The sequence below is a fragment of the Ceratosolen solmsi genome, unplaced genomic scaffold (assembly GCF_000503995.2).
Source record: "Ceratosolen solmsi marchali unplaced genomic scaffold, CerSol_1.0 scaffold13, whole genome shotgun sequence".
Taxonomy (NCBI): Eukaryota; Metazoa; Arthropoda; class Insecta; order Hymenoptera; family Agaonidae; genus Ceratosolen; species Ceratosolen solmsi.
Window position 1 is genome coordinate 5,783,246 of NW_011948418.1, and position 24,104 is coordinate 5,807,349.

The window sequence follows — 24,104 nt, forward strand, 5'->3', positions numbered from 1 at the left end:
AAACGCATTTATTTGGTATTTTTCTACATTTTTTGACAAATATAATGCTTTAAGGCACAGTAGCAGGTACACGTTTGTACATGTCCAAAAGTAATTGTGCAAAAACGCTTATTAAGGATAACTTACATTCTAGGTATTTAACAAATATTATAATTACTTGTACTTTAAATCCAAAAATATTCTCACCCTTGCACTTGAACATGTAATACTAAAATTCAAAAATTTTCTTAAATAATGCATGGCCGCGCTCACTAATGCGACGTGCTGGCATCGTCGTCAAACTCTATTTCCTACTCTCTCTCTCTCTCTCTCTCTCTCTCTCTTAGCTGGGGAATCCTCGTCAATCGTCGATGCACAAATAGCATCACTCGCTATTGTTATTAAACGTCTCGAGGCTGGCATCCCTTTTCCATCAATAAGAAAATAATTATTAAAACACTGCGTATCATTATAAATTAATCAAAAAATTGTTATTACAATTAGATTTTACACTCGCATGCTATGTACCCAAAGTAGAGTTTGCTGGCAAAACTACAGATTTATGGCATCTCATTTAAATGTAATATCAAAATACAAACTATAGTTTTAATTTATATTGTCCGATTGTAAACAAACTTGCGTTACTTCAATGCAATACATTCTCTATTGAGAAAATTATTTATAAACTTTTTGAAATTATTATCAAATATGTGTATTAGGCATATTTAGCCAATATATAGAATCGTGTATTGGACGGTAAACTTTTTATTATAATTTATAATGGTATATGCGCAATAATGAAATATATCATAAAAATATTTCCACCAATTTTTACCTTTGATAGAAATAATTTGTGAGGCCTTTTAGATAATTGGAGATTTATTGTTAATGAGAAATTCGTGCCTTTACGCAAGGAATATCAAATTTTACACGTGTGCCTCGTCAAATCATTTAAAACGATAAATGACATTCAATAAGGTTTATTAAAATCTTGCCTCTCTACGTCTTATAGCTTTAAGTCATTAATTTTATGAAAAATTTAACTGATATGTATGTATACCTAATGGCGCTACCTTCCCATGGGGGAAAAAAAACAAACAAACAAACAAACAAGCAAACAAACATGAAATTGTATATAATTGTACGTAATAATATATGCTTATGTATTATCATATATTATTATATAACACATGATTATATGTTATGCATATGTAAATTATGTATACTGATGGCGAAATTTTATCGCCAATTTTTGGTAACTTCCACATTTATACGAACCAATTGTTGCCAAAGATCTAAGATCTTACCACTATAACCTTATAACATTTTACTGAACTTCAGTGTTAAATTTGGGAGGTAGTTTAAATAATATATTCCCTTTAATAATGACAATATGTGGTCCAAATGAAAATATAAAGTATTATTATTACCAGTATCTTCTGCGTGAAAAACGAATGTTGTGAGTTATACAAAATAATGTATAGTCCATATTGTAATGTAAATTTTTTTAAAAATAATCGTGTATAATTACTAATATAGATTTACTTGAATGACGATTTACTTATACAAATGGGATTTTGGAGATTTATTTAGAAGTTAATAGACTTATACCTTCTTTATTGAACTATAATATTATGTATCAATAAATTATTTACAACAGTATCATACACTTGTTCTTTCAAAATGTATTTTTTTCATTTTATTTATTTATTTATTTATGTTTTTTTTTAGTTGAGAAAAAAGTTCAAAAAAGAGAAAAAAAAATATGTAATAAAAACAATAAATTTTCACAGCGTTTCAAATAGAAGAAATTATCATTTAAATTATAAATTAATTCATTTTGCTTTGTCTTTTGTGTTTTTGGGCAGTACAAAGCAGGTTCGCGGACGCCTTTGAATTCTTGCTAAGCTTACATGATCACTGTCTGTTGTATTACTTTTCAATAAATTCGTCGTCACGTCGGAAGACTCCTCGTCGTCTACTGGCGAAATAAATCTACAATTATTTATACACATGTTTAAGAGCACACGTGGCAATGTTTTATAACATGAATTTGATGCATCCTGAGAGCTTTCCCTCTCGTTTTAACGAAGAACTTACTTCTGGAGCGCAGCTGGTTCCGAAAATGTATAAGTTGGCATTTGACATTCATCTGAAGAAAAAAAAGGGAAAAAATTTTTAATCTATTACTAAGCTTGCAAAAGATTTTAATAATATTAATTCACGAATATTTTGTTAATTGAGTATAAAAACAACTAATACGCAATTAAATCAATTAAAAAAAAAAGAAAAAGAAGCGTAGTATTTGTAACTTTAAAGTAGATGAATTTATTTAAAAATAATAAAATCAACTCGGTCAAGTTCAATTAATTTAAAATGAAATAACTCGTACAAAACAAGTAGTAGTCAACGTCTTCTCCAGATATGAAAAAAAAAAAATCATCAACCTTCGATATTCTGTGGCAAATGTCCAGTCTCCTCGGGCAATGAGAACAAATAGTCCTTACTCTCGCTAGTCTTTCTTCCCCTCTTCGACTTCCCACTGGCCTTTGTTTTTTCTTCCGTAATCCCGGATTCGGGTACATCCGAGGTGGCGCGTCTTCTTCGCGCTGGCTGCCTTTTTGCAACCGACTTGGTCGCTACGGCCTCCTCCAGTATGATATCTGGGATAACGGTGGCTTTGGCAAGGACACTACGTGTCATCCGCTTACCCGTCGGTACAACCAGACTCGAGTCAACACTACCGGCCCTACGGGCTCTGCCCTCGTCCACCTCCATTTCCCCTGAACGCGTGGCCAAAATCTCTTCGAGATCATCTGGCACCGATTGAACTGACGACCGTCTGCTACGCGTATTTGCTGCTGGACTCGATGTAGATCCGTCATCCATGGATCGTGGCACTCTCAGACGCTTTCCACCTATCGATGAGTCCAGCTGTGAAATACTTTCCTCGAGAATTACCTCCTTTAGTAGGCTAGTGGAACGTCTGTTACGGGACCGCATTTTCACGGAATCTGAAAGTAAGGGATTTATTTGTTATTCACTCATCAGCTATGAGTCGGTACTTTAATTACATGCAATACATGTATTAAATTATGTGCATGTAAATTCTTTAGCTATTAGTGGCCATTTATGTTAACTCTTTTTGATAACTCAAAATATCACAATATAATGACTGAATTTATTGGCAGAGCCGTTAATAAGTAGTCCTACTACCCATAAATCGTTGTTTAGAAATTAATTAATTAATTAACTACAAGGGTATTTTCAAAAATAAAAATAGGATATATATATATATATATATATAATAGGACATGGAAAAGCATTAATATAATATAATGGAATATGACAATGGTTAAATTAAAATTTTTACTATAAACGCGGTATTTAAATTTTTTTCTTTCTCGTTCCTTTCTTTCAAATCAATATATTCATCGCTAAATTATTAATAATATAATATTTATACTTTTTTCCCCTAAATTTATGGTAATACTGTAATTTTGTAACTTGAAAGTTGTTAATTATTTGAATTACGGCTTTAATAATAATAATACAATTAATTGAAAGTGAATATCTTTTCAATTTTGTAACACTCATTATTTAAATATTATAAGATACAATTTGATTTGTTTAGAATAAAATCAGTATATACATGGATACGAGTGCACTTGGATAATGGATAATGCGTCTTTCCTAACAAATAGTCAATTTCTATTAGAATAATATTTACATGAACAAAACATACAAATACAACATAAATAAATAATGAAAGAGGCTAAAAATAAAAATACTCCTATAATACAGACAATATTTCAGAATAATATGTTATTCACCTGATCCAAGTGTAATATCTTTCGGAAGTGAACCGCAACGCTTCCTAGTTGTTTTTGCCAAAGTTTCATTCTGCTCGGCAGCACTTATTTCTTTAGCTAAAGAGGAAGCCCTCGTTGTTCTTCTTACAGGTGCAACCTTCTCGTCAATATCCCTAGCACTTTTTATCATTGACGAGGCTCGCGTTCTCTTTGCCCCAAGTACCGTCGTTTCGTCTTTGTCCTGCTCAACGGAGCCCGATCTCATTTGTCTCGTAACGACTGACGCTTTTGCTTTTGTATCTTTACCTAACGAGGAAGTTCTCGAAGTATTAGCTCGTCGAGTTTTTTCTTTATATTCCTCTTGCAATTCGTCGTCTGGCACTACGATTGTTTCCTACATCAAAATTTATGTTAATAATCGACGAAGAAAAATGTTTAATTTCTATATTATGAACAAGATTGAAAAATTATACGAAAGTCAATTCTTTAATCGTAAAACGACGAATAATTGTATAACGCTCTTACTATATTTTCGTTTGTGGGTACTGTTGTTGTTGTTGTTGCTTCTTTAGATATTGTAGAGGCTCTCGTTGTCTTTGACTTGCTTGTTTTTTTTTCTACGGGCTCTTCGATCGTATCATCGTTTTTAACTTTTGTCTGAATAGATATAATCTCCTTGGCAATGGATGTAGCTCTTGTTTTTCTCGATGGCTTTTCCAATTCCTTAGTAATAGAGCTCGTTCTTGTTACACGCTGATTCGATAGTTCATCCTTTTGAGAGCCACGCGTCGATCGTTTTGAGCTTGATTTATTTGAGCTCTTTATATTTATAAAATGCTCTTTTTCCTTTTGAGAAATCAAACTATTTTGAGATAATTCTGTTGGGATTATCGATTCTTTTGTAGTTATACTATCGGATGATATTGAACTTGGGCTCTTTTGTTGTTCTTCAGAATCCTTAATTTCTTCGGTGAGCAAAGTTTTTTCAGTGGATGATATATTAACTATCGGATCTTGTATAACCTTTGATAGAATGTTCTTCACTTCTTTTGTAACCGACGTACTTCGTTTTCCACGATCAACTACAATAAAATACACAACACCTTGTTAAATTATTTATCAATAAACTAACATTATTAATTTTATTTCAATATCATTGGTACGTTTAATTAAGACAATTTAATTTAAAAGTATCAAACAAAAATATTTGCAAAATATATTAATATATATTATTAATATCTATCGCAAAAGTTAAATTTATTTCGATCAAAATTCACTGGTTTTCGTACAATTAAATAAACAATTAAACGCGATTTGATAAAAACAAAAAAACAAAAACAAAAAATTTTAGCAATACTATACAACATTTTTAATATAATTAAATAAAGTTTAATCCAACAATAATAATATCGTTAATAATCAAAAATAAACTTTTCCTCGTAATATTTAAACTATTTTATGAATTCTTAATAATTTAATCAGCAAATTTTTTAATCAATATTAGTTTAACATGATTAAGTGGTAATTTATTGTTTTACCTGTCGTCGTCGACTCAACGCTTTCATTAGTTTTTATAGGTAGAATGATTGATTTAATAGAACGTCTAGCACTCGGTATCTTATAATTTAAGGATCCTTGTTTCTTTGTATCTTCTTTCAATGGAGTTCCGTCGTTAGCAAGATCGTCACTTCTCGCCGTTAACCGTGACTGAAGATTCTATTTATAAACAATTAAAATAATATTAATAACTATTGATTTAATGTCGGTAAGTGTCAATAATGGTTGAATAAATTTGAGATGCTAATCTGGTCTTTGCTTAAACTTTTTGCTCGCAAATAATATAAATGTAATAGTTTCTTAAATAATTATTTTATTTAAAATATTGATTTTTTTTTTCAAAATCTTTTTTTCCCTCTTTTTTTCTTTTTTTCTTTTTTCTTTTTTTTTTTTCTTTTTATCACAATTTTTGTATTACAATTTATTTTGATATTTCGCATTAAGTGTTACATTGTGTTATAAAGTGAAAGGTAAATTTTTGCTCACCAAAGAATATGTATTGGTTATATCCAGTGTTTTTAAAGCTACGTTACTAACATCGGAACATTGCAGCGAATCCGATGACACGGATACGAAAGACGTTGCCTTTTCCGAACCATTTCCCTCGTCATCATCTTCCGTAATTGAGGATCCATTTGATTTTCGAGATCTCAGTGAGTGCATCTTGTTATCTTTAGATCTTTCCGCGGACGAAAGATTAAGCGTCAATTCACACGTCCTTTCTTTTATGGCAGGTGAAGTTACTGCCGCGAACTCATCATCTATAGATTCATCATCAGTGATATCGCAAGCCGAGTCGTATTTAACGATACCCTGACTATCGATAAATATAGGTCTGGTGAGGGTATTGTGATGATAATCGTCGTAAGCAGTATTACTAAATTGCTGACTCCTGTTCGGGAGGGCGAACTTCTGTGTATGGCTATAATCTTGATTATCGTAATCTTGACGTAATTGATTATAACTTGATTCGCAATTATCATCAGGCTGATCTAAGCAATTGGAAGTTAAATCTGAAGGTACGTTGATGGTGTAGTCTAGGGAGTTGGAAAGACTCTGGAATGTATCGTCATCTTGATCGCAATCTCTATCTAAATCTTTATCAGTTTCTAATGACTCTTCGGGCTCGGGTTCTATCTCTATCTCTTCGTTGCCATCATCTTCGCTCACTTCGTCTTGCCGAAGTAAATTGCAATTTACAGAAGTGGATCTTTCTCGATCAACTTCTACTTCGTCCTTTTTGTATAATGAAAAAAAATTTTAATACTAATTTTATACTACAAGTTCTATAAGCTGTACCGGTAATAAAATATATTAGTATTGCAAATGTATAATTTTTATGTTTACATGACTGAGAATTTAAATGTACAATCAAATATGATTAAGCAGATATTATTGTGATAATGAAATTATATGCGCTTACGGTAAACATTGCAAAAATATTATACAATTGAAAAGTACAACCTATTTCTTTTTTTTATAATTATTTTTAAAAAAAAATTAAAAGTTCGTTTTTACATATTAATTTTATTGTCGTTATTTTTTTTTTTTTTTTTTTTTTTTTTTTTTTTTTTGTTTCAACTACCAATTTGTTTCAGAATTTTTATTTCATATTTTTAACAGTCGTGAATTATTTTATTGTCAAAGGTATACGAAAAAATTTTTTATATGAAACTCATTAGGATTATAAACAAAGATATTCAATATAATCGTAGTCAAAAGATTTTTTACCAGAGTTTCCACTTCATCGGTGATCAATTCATCATTCTCTTCTTGGGCGCCTGTACATAAAGGATCAACCAATGATTCTTTATCGATGCTTTTATCACTAACATTAGCTACGGTCTCGTTCTCCGAGTGTTCTTCAGATTCCTCGGTTACATCATCATCATTATTATCTTGATTGTTATTAATGGTCAGAGGTCTTTTCAAAGGTGATACTTCAATGCTGGTATTAGAAGAAAGTACCGAGGCGGAATATAAATTGGACGATAAAGCAGATTTTGGACTGACTTTAGACATTTTTCGACTTCTTTCAAACGAAGTGTCCTGTTAAATATATTAATAATACTGAGCTTATATGAAATATTATAAAGTATCTATGTATGTTTACGTGAAGGGAGTGGCTAGTATTACCGATGGTCTTGGGAATTACTAAATTGTTATTAATTTTTAATTTTTCGTAATATAAATTGCTTGGGAAATAAGCAATAAAGCAGGAAAAGTAAATTCAGCTAGCTGTTATTATATTAAAACTCAACTATTGTTTGAAAATATTCAATTACCAATGCAGATACATCAATCGTATCGGAAAAACTAGTTTTTTGTGATTGACTGTCAGTGGACGCACGCGAGAAAAGACTGCTTCTTCGTAAACTTGGCCTAGGTCGAAGGCCACGGATATATTTTGTAAAGCTACTATCAGTCAACATTGAAATGTCTCTTATAGACTTCATACTCATGCTTGGGCTGTAGTAATTTTCTTCCAAACTGAAAATATTAAAGACTGTTTGAATCTGTCAACTGCAATTCAAGTCGAATAAATTAAACTTAGTTATTTTCAGTATATTGTCGATAATTTGAAATACTATATTGTATATATATATATATATATATGATATTATGATAATATTACTGAAGTAATATTAGTTGAAGCCTTTGCTTCAATTACTAACCACTCTGCTTCAGCATTCTTGCTGTTCTCCTGTTCACTTTGCTCTTGGTTGCCGTCGTTTACGGAAAAGATCGAGTCATCGTTGCCACTGAATCTGTCCATACTGAAGCGAATTTGACGGGCTGGTCTTCCGTCACCTAACATATTATCTAAAATAACTTCTCTTTCACTTGGCGAACCCTAAGCAAACAAATTTTTATTAAAAAAACATACAAACTTTTAAAATAACTTTTAATTACTAGTATTGATAAATTTCGAGGCAATCGATTTTAAAGCAATACAGTCGCTACTGTAACATCGATAAAAGTACGTATGAATTTATAAATACAGTATTTATATTGAAAATAAAACTTAGAAACCATTAAATATCATTGAAATCGTGTGCATTAGCTATTACTATAATCAATAATCGATATTAAAGAAATTTAATTATATTTATATTGACAGGATAGATAATTTATTGTACTTAAATTGGATTGGAATAATTTTTCTATTTAAAAATTTAAAAATTTAAAAATTCTAATTTAATTTAACTGATTAGTTTGTTTAATTAATCAAATAATACCTTACAATGAAAGCTTGAATCAATTGTTAAATGAATTTTATATTACATACGATATATATTACAAATCATTATAATTCAAATTTTGTCTATCCTGCCGAATCTAATTATAAAAATTCTCGTATTACCTTGAATTTTTCTAAATTAAATCCCCCTAAACAATCCCTTTGAATATTAATAATTATAAAAGAGGAAAAGACTGGAGATTTAAACTTCTACTCACAGTCCTATAATTAAAACTAGGTGAATTTGAATTACGCCTCAGCATTTGTCGAATCTTTAAAATTGAATGTGGTGTTTCCGCTGTTAAATTATTCGGATCTCTGTTTCCAGTCGGCCGCACTTTGCGCTGTACCAACGGGGTGTCGCACACTTGGCTCATACTTAATCTACGCGGTGGTGGTTCATCACTCTCGCCGTTCGAAGAACTCATTTCTTTAACAATAGATAAAAAAATATTATGCCACCTATAAAAAATAACACAAGTCGATCTACCATAAAAACGTAATTTTTTATTTTTTATTATTTTTTTTTTCTTTGTACCAAACTTCGTGGTCGTTCATTGATTTAGTATTTACATCAACATCAAAGTAGAAATGCCATTAATACATTTCCCACAACAACTTACCGGCTTCGCTGCCAAGTCTCCGTCGTTTGCTCTCTATTTTGTACTCAACGTTATCCTCGCTCTCGTTCATCATCCCCAGCGTTCTTTTACCTTTTGTTACTTTTCTCTCGGCAAAAGTAACGCAATTCGCGTCACTCTGATCGACGGTACTGTTGGCACTTGTCGCCCTCGTACAGAATACAATGGTAGAGCAAGGCGCTCCGAGGAAGGGTATGTGGTTCGTGGTACCGATGCCCCGTTCAGCCTTGAAGCACGTTTCGCGAGTCTTATGTATAGCGATATCGTAAACCTCGCTTATCGGATTACGGCAGTGAGACATTGGTCGAGGATAGCCACCGTTAACGTTAGAGTTCGGACCGGCGAACGCGGCTAGCTCATGTTGTTCATGTAAGTAGTCTCCATTATTTTTTAAGAGGCTGCTTGCGAAACGTTTTGTGATTTCTGGCAGTGTGGCATTGAATGTGCTCAGAATTTTCAAGGCAGTTGGATGAACTGTTTTACTTTGCACTCCCAAACGTTCTATGAGAACAAAAACAAAAACAAAAAAAAAAAAACAAAAAAAAAAACACGAGAAATAAGATATTCGTCATATAATAATTAATATAATAACTTTTATAATGTATTTGAGAGATTAAGAATATATGAATATTTTGAAATAAATTAATAATTTCGAGGCAACTTAAAGTAAAAGTCAAATTCTACTATATTCAGTTTTTTTTTCTTCTTCTTTTTTTTTTTTTTTTTTTAATATTAATCAATGACAACTAATTATTTAAAGTAATAAATTACGTAATACAACATTTATAATACAAAGAAAATTTTTTATATCTAATTATTTTGCATAATATTCAACTCTGCGTATATTAAAAGTCAAAATTAATTACATTATTCTTTGTAGAATCAAACATTTTTTTTTTTTTTTGTAATGAGTAAATTAATGTTATTTAATTAATGAAAATGAATGAACATTATAATTAGACAATCGAATGAAAATTAAATATGAATATTAGTCATAGTCTCACGTGAATTAAGGGCAGTATCGAAGGCAAATATATCACTAGCTTCGGTATGTCGACATCGCTGCAAGAAGTAAAGCAATCTCGTATCTTCGCAACCGCCTTCTTTGAGAAACCTCACAAAAGCTTCTTCTTCTTCGTTATCCAGGGACAAATACAATATCTCTTTCAATTTCCCATAAGCCTTGCATGACGAGAAAAACTTCGTAAGCAATTGGGTATAATGCGAGGGCGGCCTCGAATGAAAAGCCGACTCAACGAGATCCCGTTCTACTTCTAAGGCTATCACAGTACCCTGATCCTCCAAAGAGGAAAGCGGCGGTTTTAATACCCGCAAGTACATTAATGCTAGTGAATTGAAAAAAATTATTTTCATCATAATAAAATAGAATTGATAAATGCTTAAATATGATTTCAGAAAAGAATTTGTATATACATACGCATACATGTAAGAGTATGCATATGCAAACACGTGTATATACACTTGCACGCGCTCACACACGCGCGCGCGTCATGTACCAAGTTTTTCAATTTTCAAATTTAAATTAAAACTTTTTTTAAATAATATTTACACACATGATTTATATAGGCTGACTAAACTCCCTTTTACAACATATTTTCATATACTTGAAAATACTTTGTCAATGCACACAAGGAAAATAATTATTAATTAATATTTTGTAACTTACCCAATTTATGTTCATTATTTTTTAAAAGCGTATTAATAGCAATTTTATGATGCCAATCCTTAATATCACTAATCGATATAAGCTGACCCGTCATAATTTTAAAAAAGCCTTCATAATCTTCGTGATCTAGTAGCCAGAAGGCTTGGGTAAGTTTAATTAAACTTGGGCTCAATTTAAAAGCAGAAGGATATTTTATAAGGCGATCGACACTTGGGTAACAGCCTTGCAAAAGCATAGCAAGATCCATGAGAAGATAAATAGTAATACTATGTTTACTGTCCATTTCAGCCATATCACATTCATCATCATTATCATCTGTATTATCATATTCTTCGCGATGACAGTCTGTTAAGTAACTACGTAGAAGGGATTGCAATGACGGAGGTGGATAGTATCCTCCATAATTTGGATATTCACTTCCTAAATACATATTGATTAAATATTATTTAAAAAATAATATAAATAATTATTTATGTCATTTGAGACTAAAATCTTAATATAAAAAAATCTCAGATGAAGAATTATTTTTTTTTAATAAAACATTATCTAACAAACAGTCTATTTTATACAAAATTTTTCAAAATACACAGTGCATAAAACTAATTAACTTTATTAACTTTAGAAGCATTAGTAAAAAAATGACATACCCGCTTCTTTTTCCCACTGTGCTCTTATGGGTAAGCAATCGTGAAATATCAATTGATGAATGAACAAGGTCTGTTCAACGTTCTCTTCCTTATTTTTGTCGCTTCCTCTTTTTTTGTGATATATTTCCATTAATTTGTCCTTTGGATATGGAATTTTCATTGACATTGTAATCTGTGGTATATCATCTTCCTCCTCCACCTCTTGAGTTTCGGGTAGCAGCCCTACATCATAAAACCATAGGAGAACCTGCACAAAATAAACATTAAATAATTTATGTTTTTTCAATAATAAAGCACTGTTATTCATTTATCAACGTAAAAATTACATATTATGTCCTTTGCATGATCAAAGTCAATTATGATCTTAACACAGAATTTCATTATAAATACATTAATCGATTAAACGTATTGTGCGCGTATATGTTTTCACGTAGTAAAACAAATTAAATTATTATAAATACATTTATTATTAAAAGTACCTGAAGATACGTCGCTATTCTCTTCAGAGCTCTTCTTTGTTTCTCTAAATCTGATTCTAAATTGGGCAATCTAGATACAACAGTAGTAAGACACTCGAGCTGTTGACAACAGAACCTCAATGTCTTGACCTCGCTTTCCCCAATGTTAGTGCCTGATTGATCAAACAATGGTACACATAGACGATCGGCAATCAGTTTAAGTTCAGAAGCGCGCTGCACACCCCACCGAAGGAATTCAGGATACAGATAGGCGGCACTGCCGTCAGACCATTCTGAAGCACATCGAATTAGAAAATTTGCCCATCGCTGTTCCAAACAAATCGACAGCAGCATCTCACGCTGCTGAGACTTATCTGTATCAAAATTATAATCTGGAGATGATGAGTCAAATGGCACCTATTACAACAAACCAATTACACAAGATATGAATAACGGTATTCACAACATGAAAACGCTTGAATTTTTGTAAAGAAAAGTAAAGAAAAATTAAATATTATAAGAAATTTTATATTTTACGCTTAACATTATTATTCTTAAATATTATACTTTGTCTTAGATTAAATGTCTACTATTTTATGTTACTGCGGATAATAATCTGTAGATAAAAAATAATTATTGACAAATTAATAATTAGAAATAATGAAAAAAGCTCACTGCACAATATTATCTTAATATTATCTCATTACATTCAATAAATATCTACACAATTTGCAACGAATTTTTAAATTTTGAGACATCCTATGTAATGAAAAATAAGAATTCAACAAAAACAATAAAATAAAAATAAATAAATAAATAAATAAACATTAGACAGTATGAAATATCGCGATTCTCTGCTTGGCCAAAAAAGATTTGCACCAAAACTCATTCCCCATGGTTTTGATGTTCGATCAACTAAAAGTAGAAATATAAGCAAGACCTTACCAGCCCAGCAGTGAGACATCTACGATAGGTCTCCGTGGGTTTGACAATGACGATCGGTCCAGCGATCGTGATTTCCCTGAGAAGTTCCGATTGTACGCCCCTCGCGAGCCAAAAGGTGAGATTGTCTGCCATTAGTTCGATCCACTCAAGCGTAAGCGAATTCGGATAGAAGAGCTCCTCCGGGGAGCTGGGTCCCTTCGTCGGAAATTCTCTCAGCGATCTTGGTACGTAGCTGCAGGCGATAACACCCCTCTTTACAAAATCTTCCGATTTAGTCCTGTAACTTGCCATAACACTATTGGGGTTACGACACTCGGCCATCGTGCGAGGCATCTGCTCCTTGTACCAACGATTCAAATCGAACATCAACAGTCTATCGTCACTACCAATTAACAGTAAACTGTCTTCGCCCCGCCGGGAGCCAGTATCCGAAGGGTCGCGCAAGTTTTCTCGTTCGACCGATAAGAGGCTGTGCACGCGTTCGCCTTGTTCAAGCTCAAGCTCAAACTTTAAGCTGGGCTCGGACTCCAAATGGAAGTAAAGGCTTGATTCGCCTGTTTTGTCGCAGCGCTTCTTGTTAAATAGCATTGCATACATACGCAGCACTGCCGATGATTCGGGCGAGTCACTCTGGAACAGGGACGGACATTAGTTATTTTGAAATTATTGTCGACAATAAATTAATTGATTGTCATTGAATGTCATTAAATGAAGAGGGCGAAGAGTCGATAGCTGCTAAATGTCGACAAATCATTTCATGAGAAAGATAAAATGCAATTATAAGCTCATAAACATTTTTATAAAGCATTTTCAATCATTTTTCCTAATTTCTGACTTATATTAGGAATTTGAATAAATGTAAAAGCTTTTACCTGGCAAGCAATCCAAAGATAATAAAAAGGCCGAGGATCGTCGGATGGTTCCAGCAAGGCAATGTGAGTTACATAAGCGTTCTCGTCAAAGGATGGACTTATCCAACCTATTGAACCGTCATTTTGCCAAATTATTGCTCGACCCAAGCAACCTGTTATTAAACATCCGATTTTTACAGAACTAAGTAAAACTGAACAGAGATTTTCATCATAAAGTGGAGTTGCTTCAAAATCATTTCGATCAAATCCTATATACTGTTCAATTTCTGAAACAACATAAATATAATTTAAATCCATTTGTTAGTTTTTGTATTATATTTTTTATTATAACCTTAGGAAATTAAAATTTATTTCAACGATTTATTTATAAATATTCATTCATAAAGTTATATTTGTATATTTATATATATATATATATATATATATATATATATATATATATATATATATCAATATAAAAGAATTTAATTCGATAATTATTTGATTTATTAATTTCTATCGTGATTTCTATTATTTGAAAATATAAATTACTTACAAATATATTATTATCAATGATTAAAATATTTTAGTTTACAATTTGTATTAAGTATTTAAAAAGCATTTATTATTATTAATTCACTTTGACTTGTCAAATATAGAAATCTATTTGTTTCTTAACGAAAGCATATTTGAGGTTATAAACTTTAAAATTATTTTATAAAAATTCAATGGTAAAAGCAAATTAAGTTTTTAAACATCTTTAACATTAAAAATTGTTCTTAATAAAAAAAAAAATAGCTTAAAGGAATTATCATTTATGCATTTATGATCTTCTACAAATAATAATAAATTTGATATGTGAAATTTAAATTAAGCTTCAATTTTTCTCGAACAAGTTAACAACTGATTAATCAAAGAATTAAAATAAACATATTATACCTTTACTCATTAGATCATAGGCTAAATGTGTTGGCTCTTTTTTTGTTTTATTTATTGAAGTAGGACACGCAGACGAATTATTTATAAATTCTAATTTTGCTGTGATCGAATTTCCTTCATGAAGAAAATTTTTCCATAATGATCTATTAATATCAATCACAACATGTTGTAAATTTCGAAGAGCGGCAAAAATCAATCCCGTATTATCAGAAAGTACTGTGTTTGGCCTTTTTTCATTAAACTCTTCCCATTCTGCACCACCATGAATAATACATGCTTTTTCAACACCAGCAGGTACCTAAGAGATAATCAAATCAATATTTAATATTCACAATGAAGTGATATTTTTAAAATTTTAAATAAACATATTTTATTTAAATGGCATTTAATACTATTTTTCTTTTTTATAAAATCAAGAAAACGTGTAATTTTACATGTATAATAGTTTGTAGTGCAGTTATATGATTAAAATTAAATATTTATGATTTACGATATAATGTAACTGTACAATGGATACAGTTATGGAGAAAAATTGACAATTTTTCATATTATTATAACTGTTTATTTCTTTTAATTCATTTGATTTTTTTAAATAGAAACAAAATTAAAGTAAATTTTTTTATTGTATAATCCGAATCAATTGGTTGTTGAAATAATTTTCTTGTTAAACCCATATATCATAAATTCTTATATTATTTTGAATGCAACACTTTAAAAATTAAATATGTTAAATATCTTTGATGAGTACAACTTTCTATTAATTGTCAAAAGAATTATTAATTTAATAGAAATTATTCTTGACTATAGTTGAAAATTTTTGTCCTTTTTATTTAAGTCTATTAAATATTTGAATAATTACTCACTTCAATAGTTGTTAAAATAGTAGAAGTACAGCAGTCAAATATAATCAAGTATCCAATCGAATCTTTTATTCTTATTGCATTATTATCAAGTCCGATCAAAAGCAGTGGTACTTGTCCTGGTTCCGTTGGGAATGGAGAAACAGAAGTAATTTTATTGGGAAAATTCCAAGAGGTGATGAACTTGCCATATCTTACATCAATTACTACTAAATGTGTCTTGTGGCTTATCCAAGCATACTTGCAATCGGTATTTAAAAAGCCACCAGAAGTCTCCAAATTTGATTCTTTCGATCCATCGATGGTCGCAAGTTCGTTTTGGGATATTAAATTGTTTGATGGATCCCATAATGGAAGCTCAAAATTTATAATATTACTTATCTGAAAAGAAAAAAATATTAGACTACAAAACAGAAGTCCGTGATCGTTAGTATGTTTACCTCGCAATTAGTTTCTTCCAGTTCCTTCATTTTTTCAATAACAATTTATAAAATACGAGTCTTGTGACAATAAATACATTTATGGCGTGAATTTTGGTCAATTACACATCTAAGTAACTAGAAAAGATTAATTATTTCGGTATACAACGATGACAAGGTTATGAACGCCAATTCCCGCGAAAACAAGAAATCCGTTGTGATTGCTTAAAATAATATAGTGATTACGTTTTTTTGTCCCAAGCTTAGTCAAATTTTACTCAAACGTATTCAAAGATAGGGCTCCTCCTCGAATCTGCAATTTTCTATTAGCAATTACTTTTAAAAAACTGTGAAAAACTTTCTTATCGAGCATACTTTATATATTTAAGCCGCGTGCATTTACTCACACACGAAGCAATCCAAACGACGGCAAATACGGATTTTAAATGGCTAACGTCGATGATAACGTCGGTTTACAGCCTACGGCATGTGTACTTTATGATGGAAAACGGAAAATTGAAGAGATTGGACCAATCGCATCTCGCTAGCAGCTTTAATATTCAGATTTTTAAACAAGATTATAATTGTTATGAAAATAAAATGATACATGTAATGCTAATCGCAAATCAAATATGAAATCATTCGTTTACCAATTCTTTTAATATAATTACAGATTATTATTCATTTCAATTTTGATGGAAATAGTAGTTATCAATCATTTATTAAAAGTGTTAATAAATTGAAGTTAATTTTAATTATCATTAATAACAATAAAATAATAATAACAACAACATACTACTATTACGAAAATAACAACAGCAATGTATGTAGTGTAATGCTATGATAAATTACGTATAGATTTTAGATAGTGAAATCGGAGGTCAAACGGGCGCCAAAGATAAACGCAATGCCGATAAAATCGCATTAAGAATAATCAATGAATGGGACAGATTTAAAATAATATTTTCCATTACTATATATATATATATATATATATATATATATATATATATATATATAAAAATATTAAAGTTAATGTATTATTATATTTTTCGATTATTTATAGTAATACAATTATTAACGTAATAATCGAGCGCTTCAGGACCGCCGTTCTTTCATAATCATATAACCTAAGAATATCTATGTAAACAATGTATGTATACATTTTTATGATAAAAATTCAAAATTAAATTCATTAATAAGATAATATATAATACTTATTAAATATTAATTAACAGTGAGAATAAAATGACATCCGTAAAGAATAATGGCACACCGGGAGACAGTCTTGAAGATCTGGGAATCCCTGGACAAGCTTTTCTCAGCGATGCTTTGACCAGTTGTAACGACCCTTTGAAAGCCATTGAGGAATTTCAGGTTTTAAAATCTTAATTAAATTTGAGCGCTATTATTAATTAAGTTATCTATAGTCTTTTGAAGCAAAAGTTTTTATTATAGTTAGAGAATGGTATTTTATTACCTTCTTTGAGGCCTATGCTACCATTGTTGGATCTTCATGGTGTTCAAAGACTTGATTTTCATGCATCCGTACTTGAGGAATTAAGAGAACAATTGGTAAAGCGTATTAATGAAATTGGAGTGGAAAGAGGTGAAAAAATAGTACAGTCTGGAGATCGTAGATTAAAGGAGCTTTTATCAAAAAGTTTTCCCGCTGTTAGAGTATCCGCATTGAGACCAGTGGTCATGTGCATCTTGAGAAATACACCGATTATAGAAGACAAATATTTAAGAGTCTTAGTAAGGGAAAAAGAACTATATAATGACGCTGACACGGAAGTTAAACGGCAAATATGGAAGGATAATCAAAGTTTATTCGGAGACGAAGTATCTCCATTATTTAGCAGATATATTATTGAGAAGGAGCAAGTTCTTTTCGACCATCTTAATTTAAACAGTTCATTTTTTATGCCATCCCCTAAGGTCAGTTATTATTAAAAGAAAATTTTATAATAAAAGTATCCTAATGATAATAAATTGTAGGTACGAAGACAAGGAGAAGTGGTTCAGAAGTTGGCACATATGATAGGGCACAGTGTCAAATTATACGACATGGTTCTCCAATTTTTAAGAACTTTATTTTTGAGAACAAAAAATGTTCATTATTGTACATTAAGAGCCGAACTGTTAATGGCTTTGCATGATTTAGAGGTAAAATGTGATGATGTAAATTAAGTAAATTATTAATAGATTAGTGGCAGGGGAAAAATGAACAAATAACAACAAAAAATTTGTCTTACAGGTTCAAGATATTATTTCTGTTGATCCCTGTCATAAATTTACATGGTGCTTAGATGCTTGTATACGAGAGAAAAATGTTGACGTTAAGCGTTCTCGCGAACTTCAAGGCTTCCTTGACAGTATAAAGGTAATTGTTATCGAACGCTTAAAATGTAAAGAGAAATAAAATTTGTATACAAATTATATAAATAATTAAGAAATACTTTTATACATACAGAGGGGACAAGAGCAAGTTCTTGGCGATCTAAGCATGACACTATGTGATCCATATGCAGTCAATTTTTTGGCAAGTAGTGCAATGAAGATTGCATTACATCTTATAAACGGAGAATCCTTACCTCGTGATAATGCGGTCCTAGTATTGTTACTCCGAATGCTTGCATTGGGCTTATCAGCATGGCAAATGATTGATTCTCAAGATTTTAAAGAACCTAAACTCGATAGTCAAGTTGTGACTAAGTTTCTTCCAGCATTGATGTCTCTAATGGTATCTTGATTTTAACAAAACATTTAATACAACTAATTTTAATATTAATCTATTATTTTATATCCAAGAATATTGAGAGAAAATTACACAAACTCCACAAGCTCTTAATTACATTATGAAGTAGAGTACTAAATTTCTTATTTATTCATTAAGCTTACAGTCTGTAAAGAACCTAATAATTACACACACAAATTTTAATAACTGGATTTAATGCATTTGGTATTTTATTAGTATAAAACATTTTATCTTATTTAACAACTATTTAATAATTATGATAATAATTATAATTTAATAATGAAAAGTATTTAATTCAATATATACTTTATACAAAAATTATTTGCCCCTAATAAATTTCGACTGTTTTTGATCGATTAAATTCCTATCTTATTAACTGAAATTAAGAATATGAAGTTTGCTATTTCAATTTACATTTATATTTATGTATGATAATATTTTGTAGGTGGATGATCAAATTCGTCAGTTGAATTGCCGACTACCGCCAGACGAACGTGAAAGCGCCATTGCAATAATTGAACACTCGGGTCCACCACCCGATGCCTGTCAAGCTTACTCTCAGTTATCCGGGGTCGCAGCCGTTTTGTCCATGTATTATGCACTTCACATAGGTGGCTTAGGTGCTGGTACGACTACGCAGAGTAAAACGCGCGGCGACGCTCGTGGATTAATGAGAGTCCTCGCAACTTTACCTAATTGTCAGGGTCAACGTGCCTATGAAGATCCTTTCCTTCATACACTGGTAAACTTAAAACTTTTTTCTTTTTATTATGAAATACAAAGCTCTTTTTTATTGCCTTTAAGTTCAAAAACTAAATCAATGACATTTTCATTGCAACTCTCAATAAAAGTGCATAATATATTTAATATTGTTTAAAAACTACATAGACAATTAAAAGAAATATTTCATATTATAAGAAATAGTTATATTAAAATAAAATTTATAAATTTTTAACTACCAGAAATAATATTAAACATTTAACTTAAGATACATTATGATAATGACAATTGTTTTCTTAATATAAATTTTTTTTATTTATATTTTAAAATATAATTTGTACAAAATTTAAAATTTCATTCGTTTCTAATATATCTTTCTATAATATATGTTATGTATAATATTATGCGTTATGTATTCTTTATTTATAGGTTCTATTACTCATTTTAAATATGGCAGACGAATTCACAAATGAATCTTTCTGTACTGTGATATTTGATGAATTCTTTTTAGCAGGTATGACAAAAGATAGCGTGACTCGTCATTTACTAAAATTATTATGGTGGGTACATCCTAAATTACCGGTAGCACGACTTCACACGCTTGTAAAGTCACTTGAACCTAATAGTCAGGTAAATTTATTATTTATTTATTAAAAAATTTGAAGAATTACTAATATTCTGGAATACATTTTTTTTTTTTTTTTTTTTTTTTTTTTTTTTTTTTTAGCTCTTTTTAGCATAATGAAGCTGTTCATAATTTGTATCAAGCTCTCAAAGATAAAATTGGAAATCAAACTAATGATGATACTGCAACACCACCAGCTGATGTTATTATGGAAGGCTCTGCTTCTCCTATTCAAAATTCTTCTATACTAAACGCTGCTTCCATTTAAAATTTAAAATAATTACAGATGTTTCGCTTGTGTAAATAATTCTAAAAAACATATCTATCCCTTTCTTATTTACTTCTAATAAATTTTGCTATGAAATAGTATCCAATTTTTTATATATTATGGTTTTAAGTTATTCATTCAATATCTTTGTACTATTGAATTCGTTTAATAATAATAATAATAATAATAACAATAATATATATATATATATATATATATATATATATATATATATATATATATATGTATAATCATAAATTAATAATAATTTATGAATATTACGTTCGTTATTCTAATTTTTCTCATTGTTATTTATATTATGCTGTTTTTAATTATTTATATTTAGATTAAATGACGCTATCAAAAGATTCAAATAATCTGGATCTAATTTATACGAAGTTAAAATCATGGATATATACATGTTAGCTTGTTGCGATGAAAGTAAAGATGTAAGCCAGGGGTCCAATAAACTAAGCCTACAAAATACAAATGTTATTATTACACAATCATGTCTAATATAATAAAAATATATGTAAAACTTATGCAATTGAATAATTATTAAGTTTTTTTTTTTTTTTTTTTTTTTTTTTTTTTTTTGATTCGATTAGTTATCGATTAATATTAATAAACAAGTAATTATTCAACTTGTGTTTCACGATTCTTACATTTTAATAATAATAAGGCCAACAAGAGTCCACTCGACATTCTTAAAAATTATATTTTTTGCTGATAAAGAAAATGTGTGTATCAGAGCTTTAATGGCTGTACATCTTACACTTGTGTAATTGCAACATGTTCTTGCATAAACTTCATTATTACCAGCTAAGGTTTTCAAAAGTTCTGGTAATCTATAAAGATTAAATGAATTTGTATTGAATAAATATAAACATTTTGTGTACAAAATTATTGTAAAATATATCTACATTTGATCAAGTCGGTCCAGAAAAATTTTGCGTCGAAAAATGTTAGGTGCTTGAGTATCAATCAAAGGTAAAACTGTGTTTGAACGTGTAGGCTGCTGTTCATTGTCCATCGGTTCAGGTTTTTCGATAACATTTGTTTCTTTTTGAAAACCTTTAACCTAATGAAAAATAAATAATTTTATGTTTCATTTATAATTAAGATAAGAAAGAACATTGTATTCAAAGATATTTTAAAATATATCATTATAAATTGTATATTACAATATAAGAAATCAATAACTCCATTACACTATATAAAATATTTAAAAATAGCATTACATTAATTATTAATGATATTGTTTTTTAAATAAACAACATTCTAAATATCATTTATTATTACAATAATCAGTAAAATGGCACAAAATATAATGTTTGTTAAGTAGTGCAATAAAGTATTTTCAACTATATAAGTCCATTAGGTAATAAAGCAAAAGATAATTGAAATACAAATTATTGATATTACCTTCAAATTAAGTTTTTGTCCTTCTTCTTGCAATATAGTGAAATGTGGCACGGGTTTCAATGAAGGTTTTATTATTTCAGATGATCTTGAAATTGTAATTTATATAATTTTTTACATAAAATAGAGTATTTGTCTTGTCTTTCTATATTCTCAATTGTTTCTTTTTTAATAGAATCAGCTCCAAATAGGAAATTAATCGTCTCTTCTGTAATCCATTCTTTAAAGCTTGCTTCGACTTTAGTAGCTAAATTTATCTCAATACTTGCTTTGTTTTCCACTTGTCTTAACTTTTCTTTGTGTTTTAATTTTTTATAGTGCTTATGTGATTTATCATTTGTCGCTTTCTCAGAAGAGCATTTATTTGTACTGTCTTGCAATTTTTTATCACAATTAGCAATATTTTGTAAATTGACATTTTCTATTACAGCTGGTATGTGTTTGGCAGCATTATCAACTTGTTTTTTGTTAATATTTGTTTCATCAAATTTATTTCCAACATATTCAAGAATATCTTTAATTTCTTTAATATTGCAATTAGCTTCAATTTCGTTATTAACGTTTACCTCATCATTACTTTTAATAGCATTTGCATCAGTTAGAATTGCGTTTACTTTCAAATCTGCTTTATCAATATGTTTATTTTTAACAGCTTTACAAACATTGTCATTAAAATCATCTTTATGAATAAATTCATTTAATCGAATGTCTTTTGTGGAAATGTTTGTATCTTTCTTATCCTGTGATTCATTCTTTAAACAATGATCGATAATAGCAATATCAAGTTCTTCTCCATGTGAAACACTTGGTATTGAATTATCTTGGGAAAAAATTCGAAACTTTGGTACTTCCTCTTTATCTCTTAACCATAAAGGACTCGTAGGTATTTGTTCAAGTAGATAATTTGAAGCTCCAAAACATTTAGAGCTACAAAAGTGTTTTCTCTTAGTAACATCATAAACTTTTTTATTCTTTAATGAAATGTGATAGCGTTGATTAATAATGACTGTAAGTGGTTTTGGGCACAAAACGTAACCACATAACTTTATTATTGCTCGTTCTTCAATAACATCTTCCATATGACACTTATTAATATGTATTAGCTAGAATACAATAATATAAAATTCATAAATACACAATACAATGCCAATGTTTAATAATAAATATACAAACGTTATTTAAAAGCCATTCGGATTCTATTTGAGGTTCCAGTAAACGTTCTACAATTAGCAAAGCTTTTAAATCAGATTCCTTCTTCTTTATAATGGCCAATTGCATTTGTTCTTTTCTGTAATTATATATTAAATAATTAAAAATATATTGCATCGATAAACTGGGTAAGAATTTTGAAATTGAACATAGGAAGAGGATCGATTTGTTCGCTGCTAAACAAAACTGTTCTCTGTTTTCATAAATTTCATAAATTTTCAATTACACATATGCTAATTGACACACGAACGTATAAATAAATTTTAAATTAAAATAAAGTAAATCGCTAATGAAGCATAATTTAATATAAAAATTATAAATAATGAATAAAATTGTTATAATGCCGTAAACTTTATTGAGCTAATGCTTTTCTTAATGGTGAATTGGAGAAATTCATTTTTAAATTTTATTCATAAAGTCTATTTTATAAGGCTAAGAACGAATACAAATTTACAATAATAATTTACAATAATAGGGGCGAATGAATCCGGCGGTATTTGTTGATTTGTCATAAAAAAAAAAACTTAAGAAATTTATAATAATTGTAAAAAATTATTTAACTTTATTAATTTCTAGTTATAGAAAACAAGTTTTTTCTATTTGTTTTTGTTTTAAAAAATTAATCGTAACTCTTCACATTATTTTGACTTACGTCATTTTCTTCTTAACTTTGGCTCTCATTCCGGCATTTCCCGTCATTTTACTCATATTTTTGTCTTTACTTTTTGTTAGCAAAGCATAAAGTACTACTATTTAATACACATCTTGAAAATTAATTCATGTAAATTTTGCAATACAAAGCTGAAGGTACACCAGTTATCAAAAATTAAAGAGATCATGGAGCAAAAATCTACAACAGCGCCTAATATTCAAGTGTAAACACACGCATGCGTGAATTACAATTTCATGTGTTTATTCATTATTGTCCGCACTCCGCAATGTATTAAACTGCGTCTACTAATCACTGTATACAGTAAGAAAAAGTTAAAAAAAAAAAAAAAATCCAAATAACCGTAGCCGCTGAAGGCCGATTAGTGCAAGCAATTCACACTCAACACCACTG

The 24,104-nt window shown here is 29.7% G+C and overlaps 3 protein-coding genes across 3 annotated transcripts; 1 reads left to right on the plus strand and 2 right to left on the minus strand.

The window, feature by feature from the left end:
• Positions 1-1,769: 1,769 nt before the first annotated feature.
• Positions 1,770-16,544, minus strand: Elys (AT hook containing transcription factor 1 homolog). The gene is made up of 21 exons (XM_011496969.1): positions 16,058-16,544; positions 15,621-15,998; positions 14,758-15,055; positions 13,840-14,105; positions 12,968-13,597; positions 12,044-12,439; positions 11,565-11,811; positions 10,918-11,337; positions 10,235-10,576; positions 9,213-9,731; positions 8,808-9,019; positions 8,024-8,202; positions 7,634-7,838; positions 7,002-7,397; positions 5,835-6,584; positions 5,330-5,507; positions 4,317-4,873; positions 3,813-4,185; positions 2,427-2,993; positions 2,080-2,131; positions 1,770-1,974 (listed from the first exon to the last, which is right to left on the minus strand). The coding sequence occupies exons 1-21, from the start codon at positions 16,085-16,087 to the stop codon at positions 1,815-1,817; spliced, it is 7,155 nt and encodes a 2,384-aa protein (XP_011495271.1). The 5' UTR covers positions 16,088-16,544; the 3' UTR covers positions 1,770-1,814.
• Positions 16,545-17,058: 514 nt separating this feature from the next.
• Positions 17,059-20,552, plus strand: NELF-B (negative elongation factor B). The gene is made up of 9 exons (XM_011496970.1): positions 17,059-17,189; positions 17,275-17,413; positions 17,495-17,977; positions 18,038-18,205; positions 18,297-18,422; positions 18,513-18,782; positions 19,243-19,539; positions 19,947-20,147; positions 20,255-20,552. The coding sequence occupies exons 2-9, from the start codon at positions 17,285-17,287 to the stop codon at positions 20,408-20,410; spliced, it is 1,830 nt and encodes a 609-aa protein (XP_011495272.1). The 5' UTR covers positions 17,059-17,189; positions 17,275-17,284; the 3' UTR covers positions 20,411-20,552.
• Positions 20,553-20,698: 146 nt separating this feature from the next.
• On the minus strand, positions 20,699-23,763 carry LOC105360162 (putative RNA polymerase II subunit B1 CTD phosphatase RPAP2). Its single transcript, XM_011496972.1, is given in 7 exon segments — positions 20,699-20,886; positions 21,076-21,258; positions 21,334-21,491; positions 21,836-21,912; positions 21,915-22,935; positions 23,006-23,120; positions 23,694-23,763. Coding segments are annotated over 7 exon segments (1,749 nt in total). The 5' UTR covers positions 23,741-23,763; the 3' UTR covers positions 20,699-20,738.
• Between the last annotated feature and the right edge of the window lie 341 nt (positions 23,764-24,104).

Excerpts from the sequence above, each read along its gene's own strand:
- Elys (XM_011496969.1), bottom strand. The coding sequence starts at position 16,087 with ATGAAGGAACTGGAAGAAACTAATTGCGAG. Across the intron at positions 15,056-15,620 it reads CTATTTTAACAACTATTGAA|GTACCTGCTGGTGTTGAAAA; the intron begins GTGAGTAATTAT and ends ATTATCTCTTAG. Across the intron at positions 4,186-4,316 it reads TACCCACAAACGAAAATATA|GAAACAATCGTAGTGCCAGA; the intron begins GTAAGAGCGTTA and ends ATTTTGATGTAG.
- NELF-B (XM_011496970.1), top strand. The coding sequence starts at position 17,285 with ATGACATCCGTAAAGAATAATGGCACACCGGGAGACAGTCTTGAAGAT. Across the intron at positions 17,978-18,037 it reads TTTTTATGCCATCCCCTAAG|GTACGAAGACAAGGAGAAGT; the intron begins GTCAGTTATTAT and ends AATAAATTGTAG. Across the intron at positions 18,206-18,296 it reads TGGCTTTGCATGATTTAGAG|GTTCAAGATATTATTTCTGT; the intron begins GTAAAATGTGAT and ends TTTGTCTTACAG.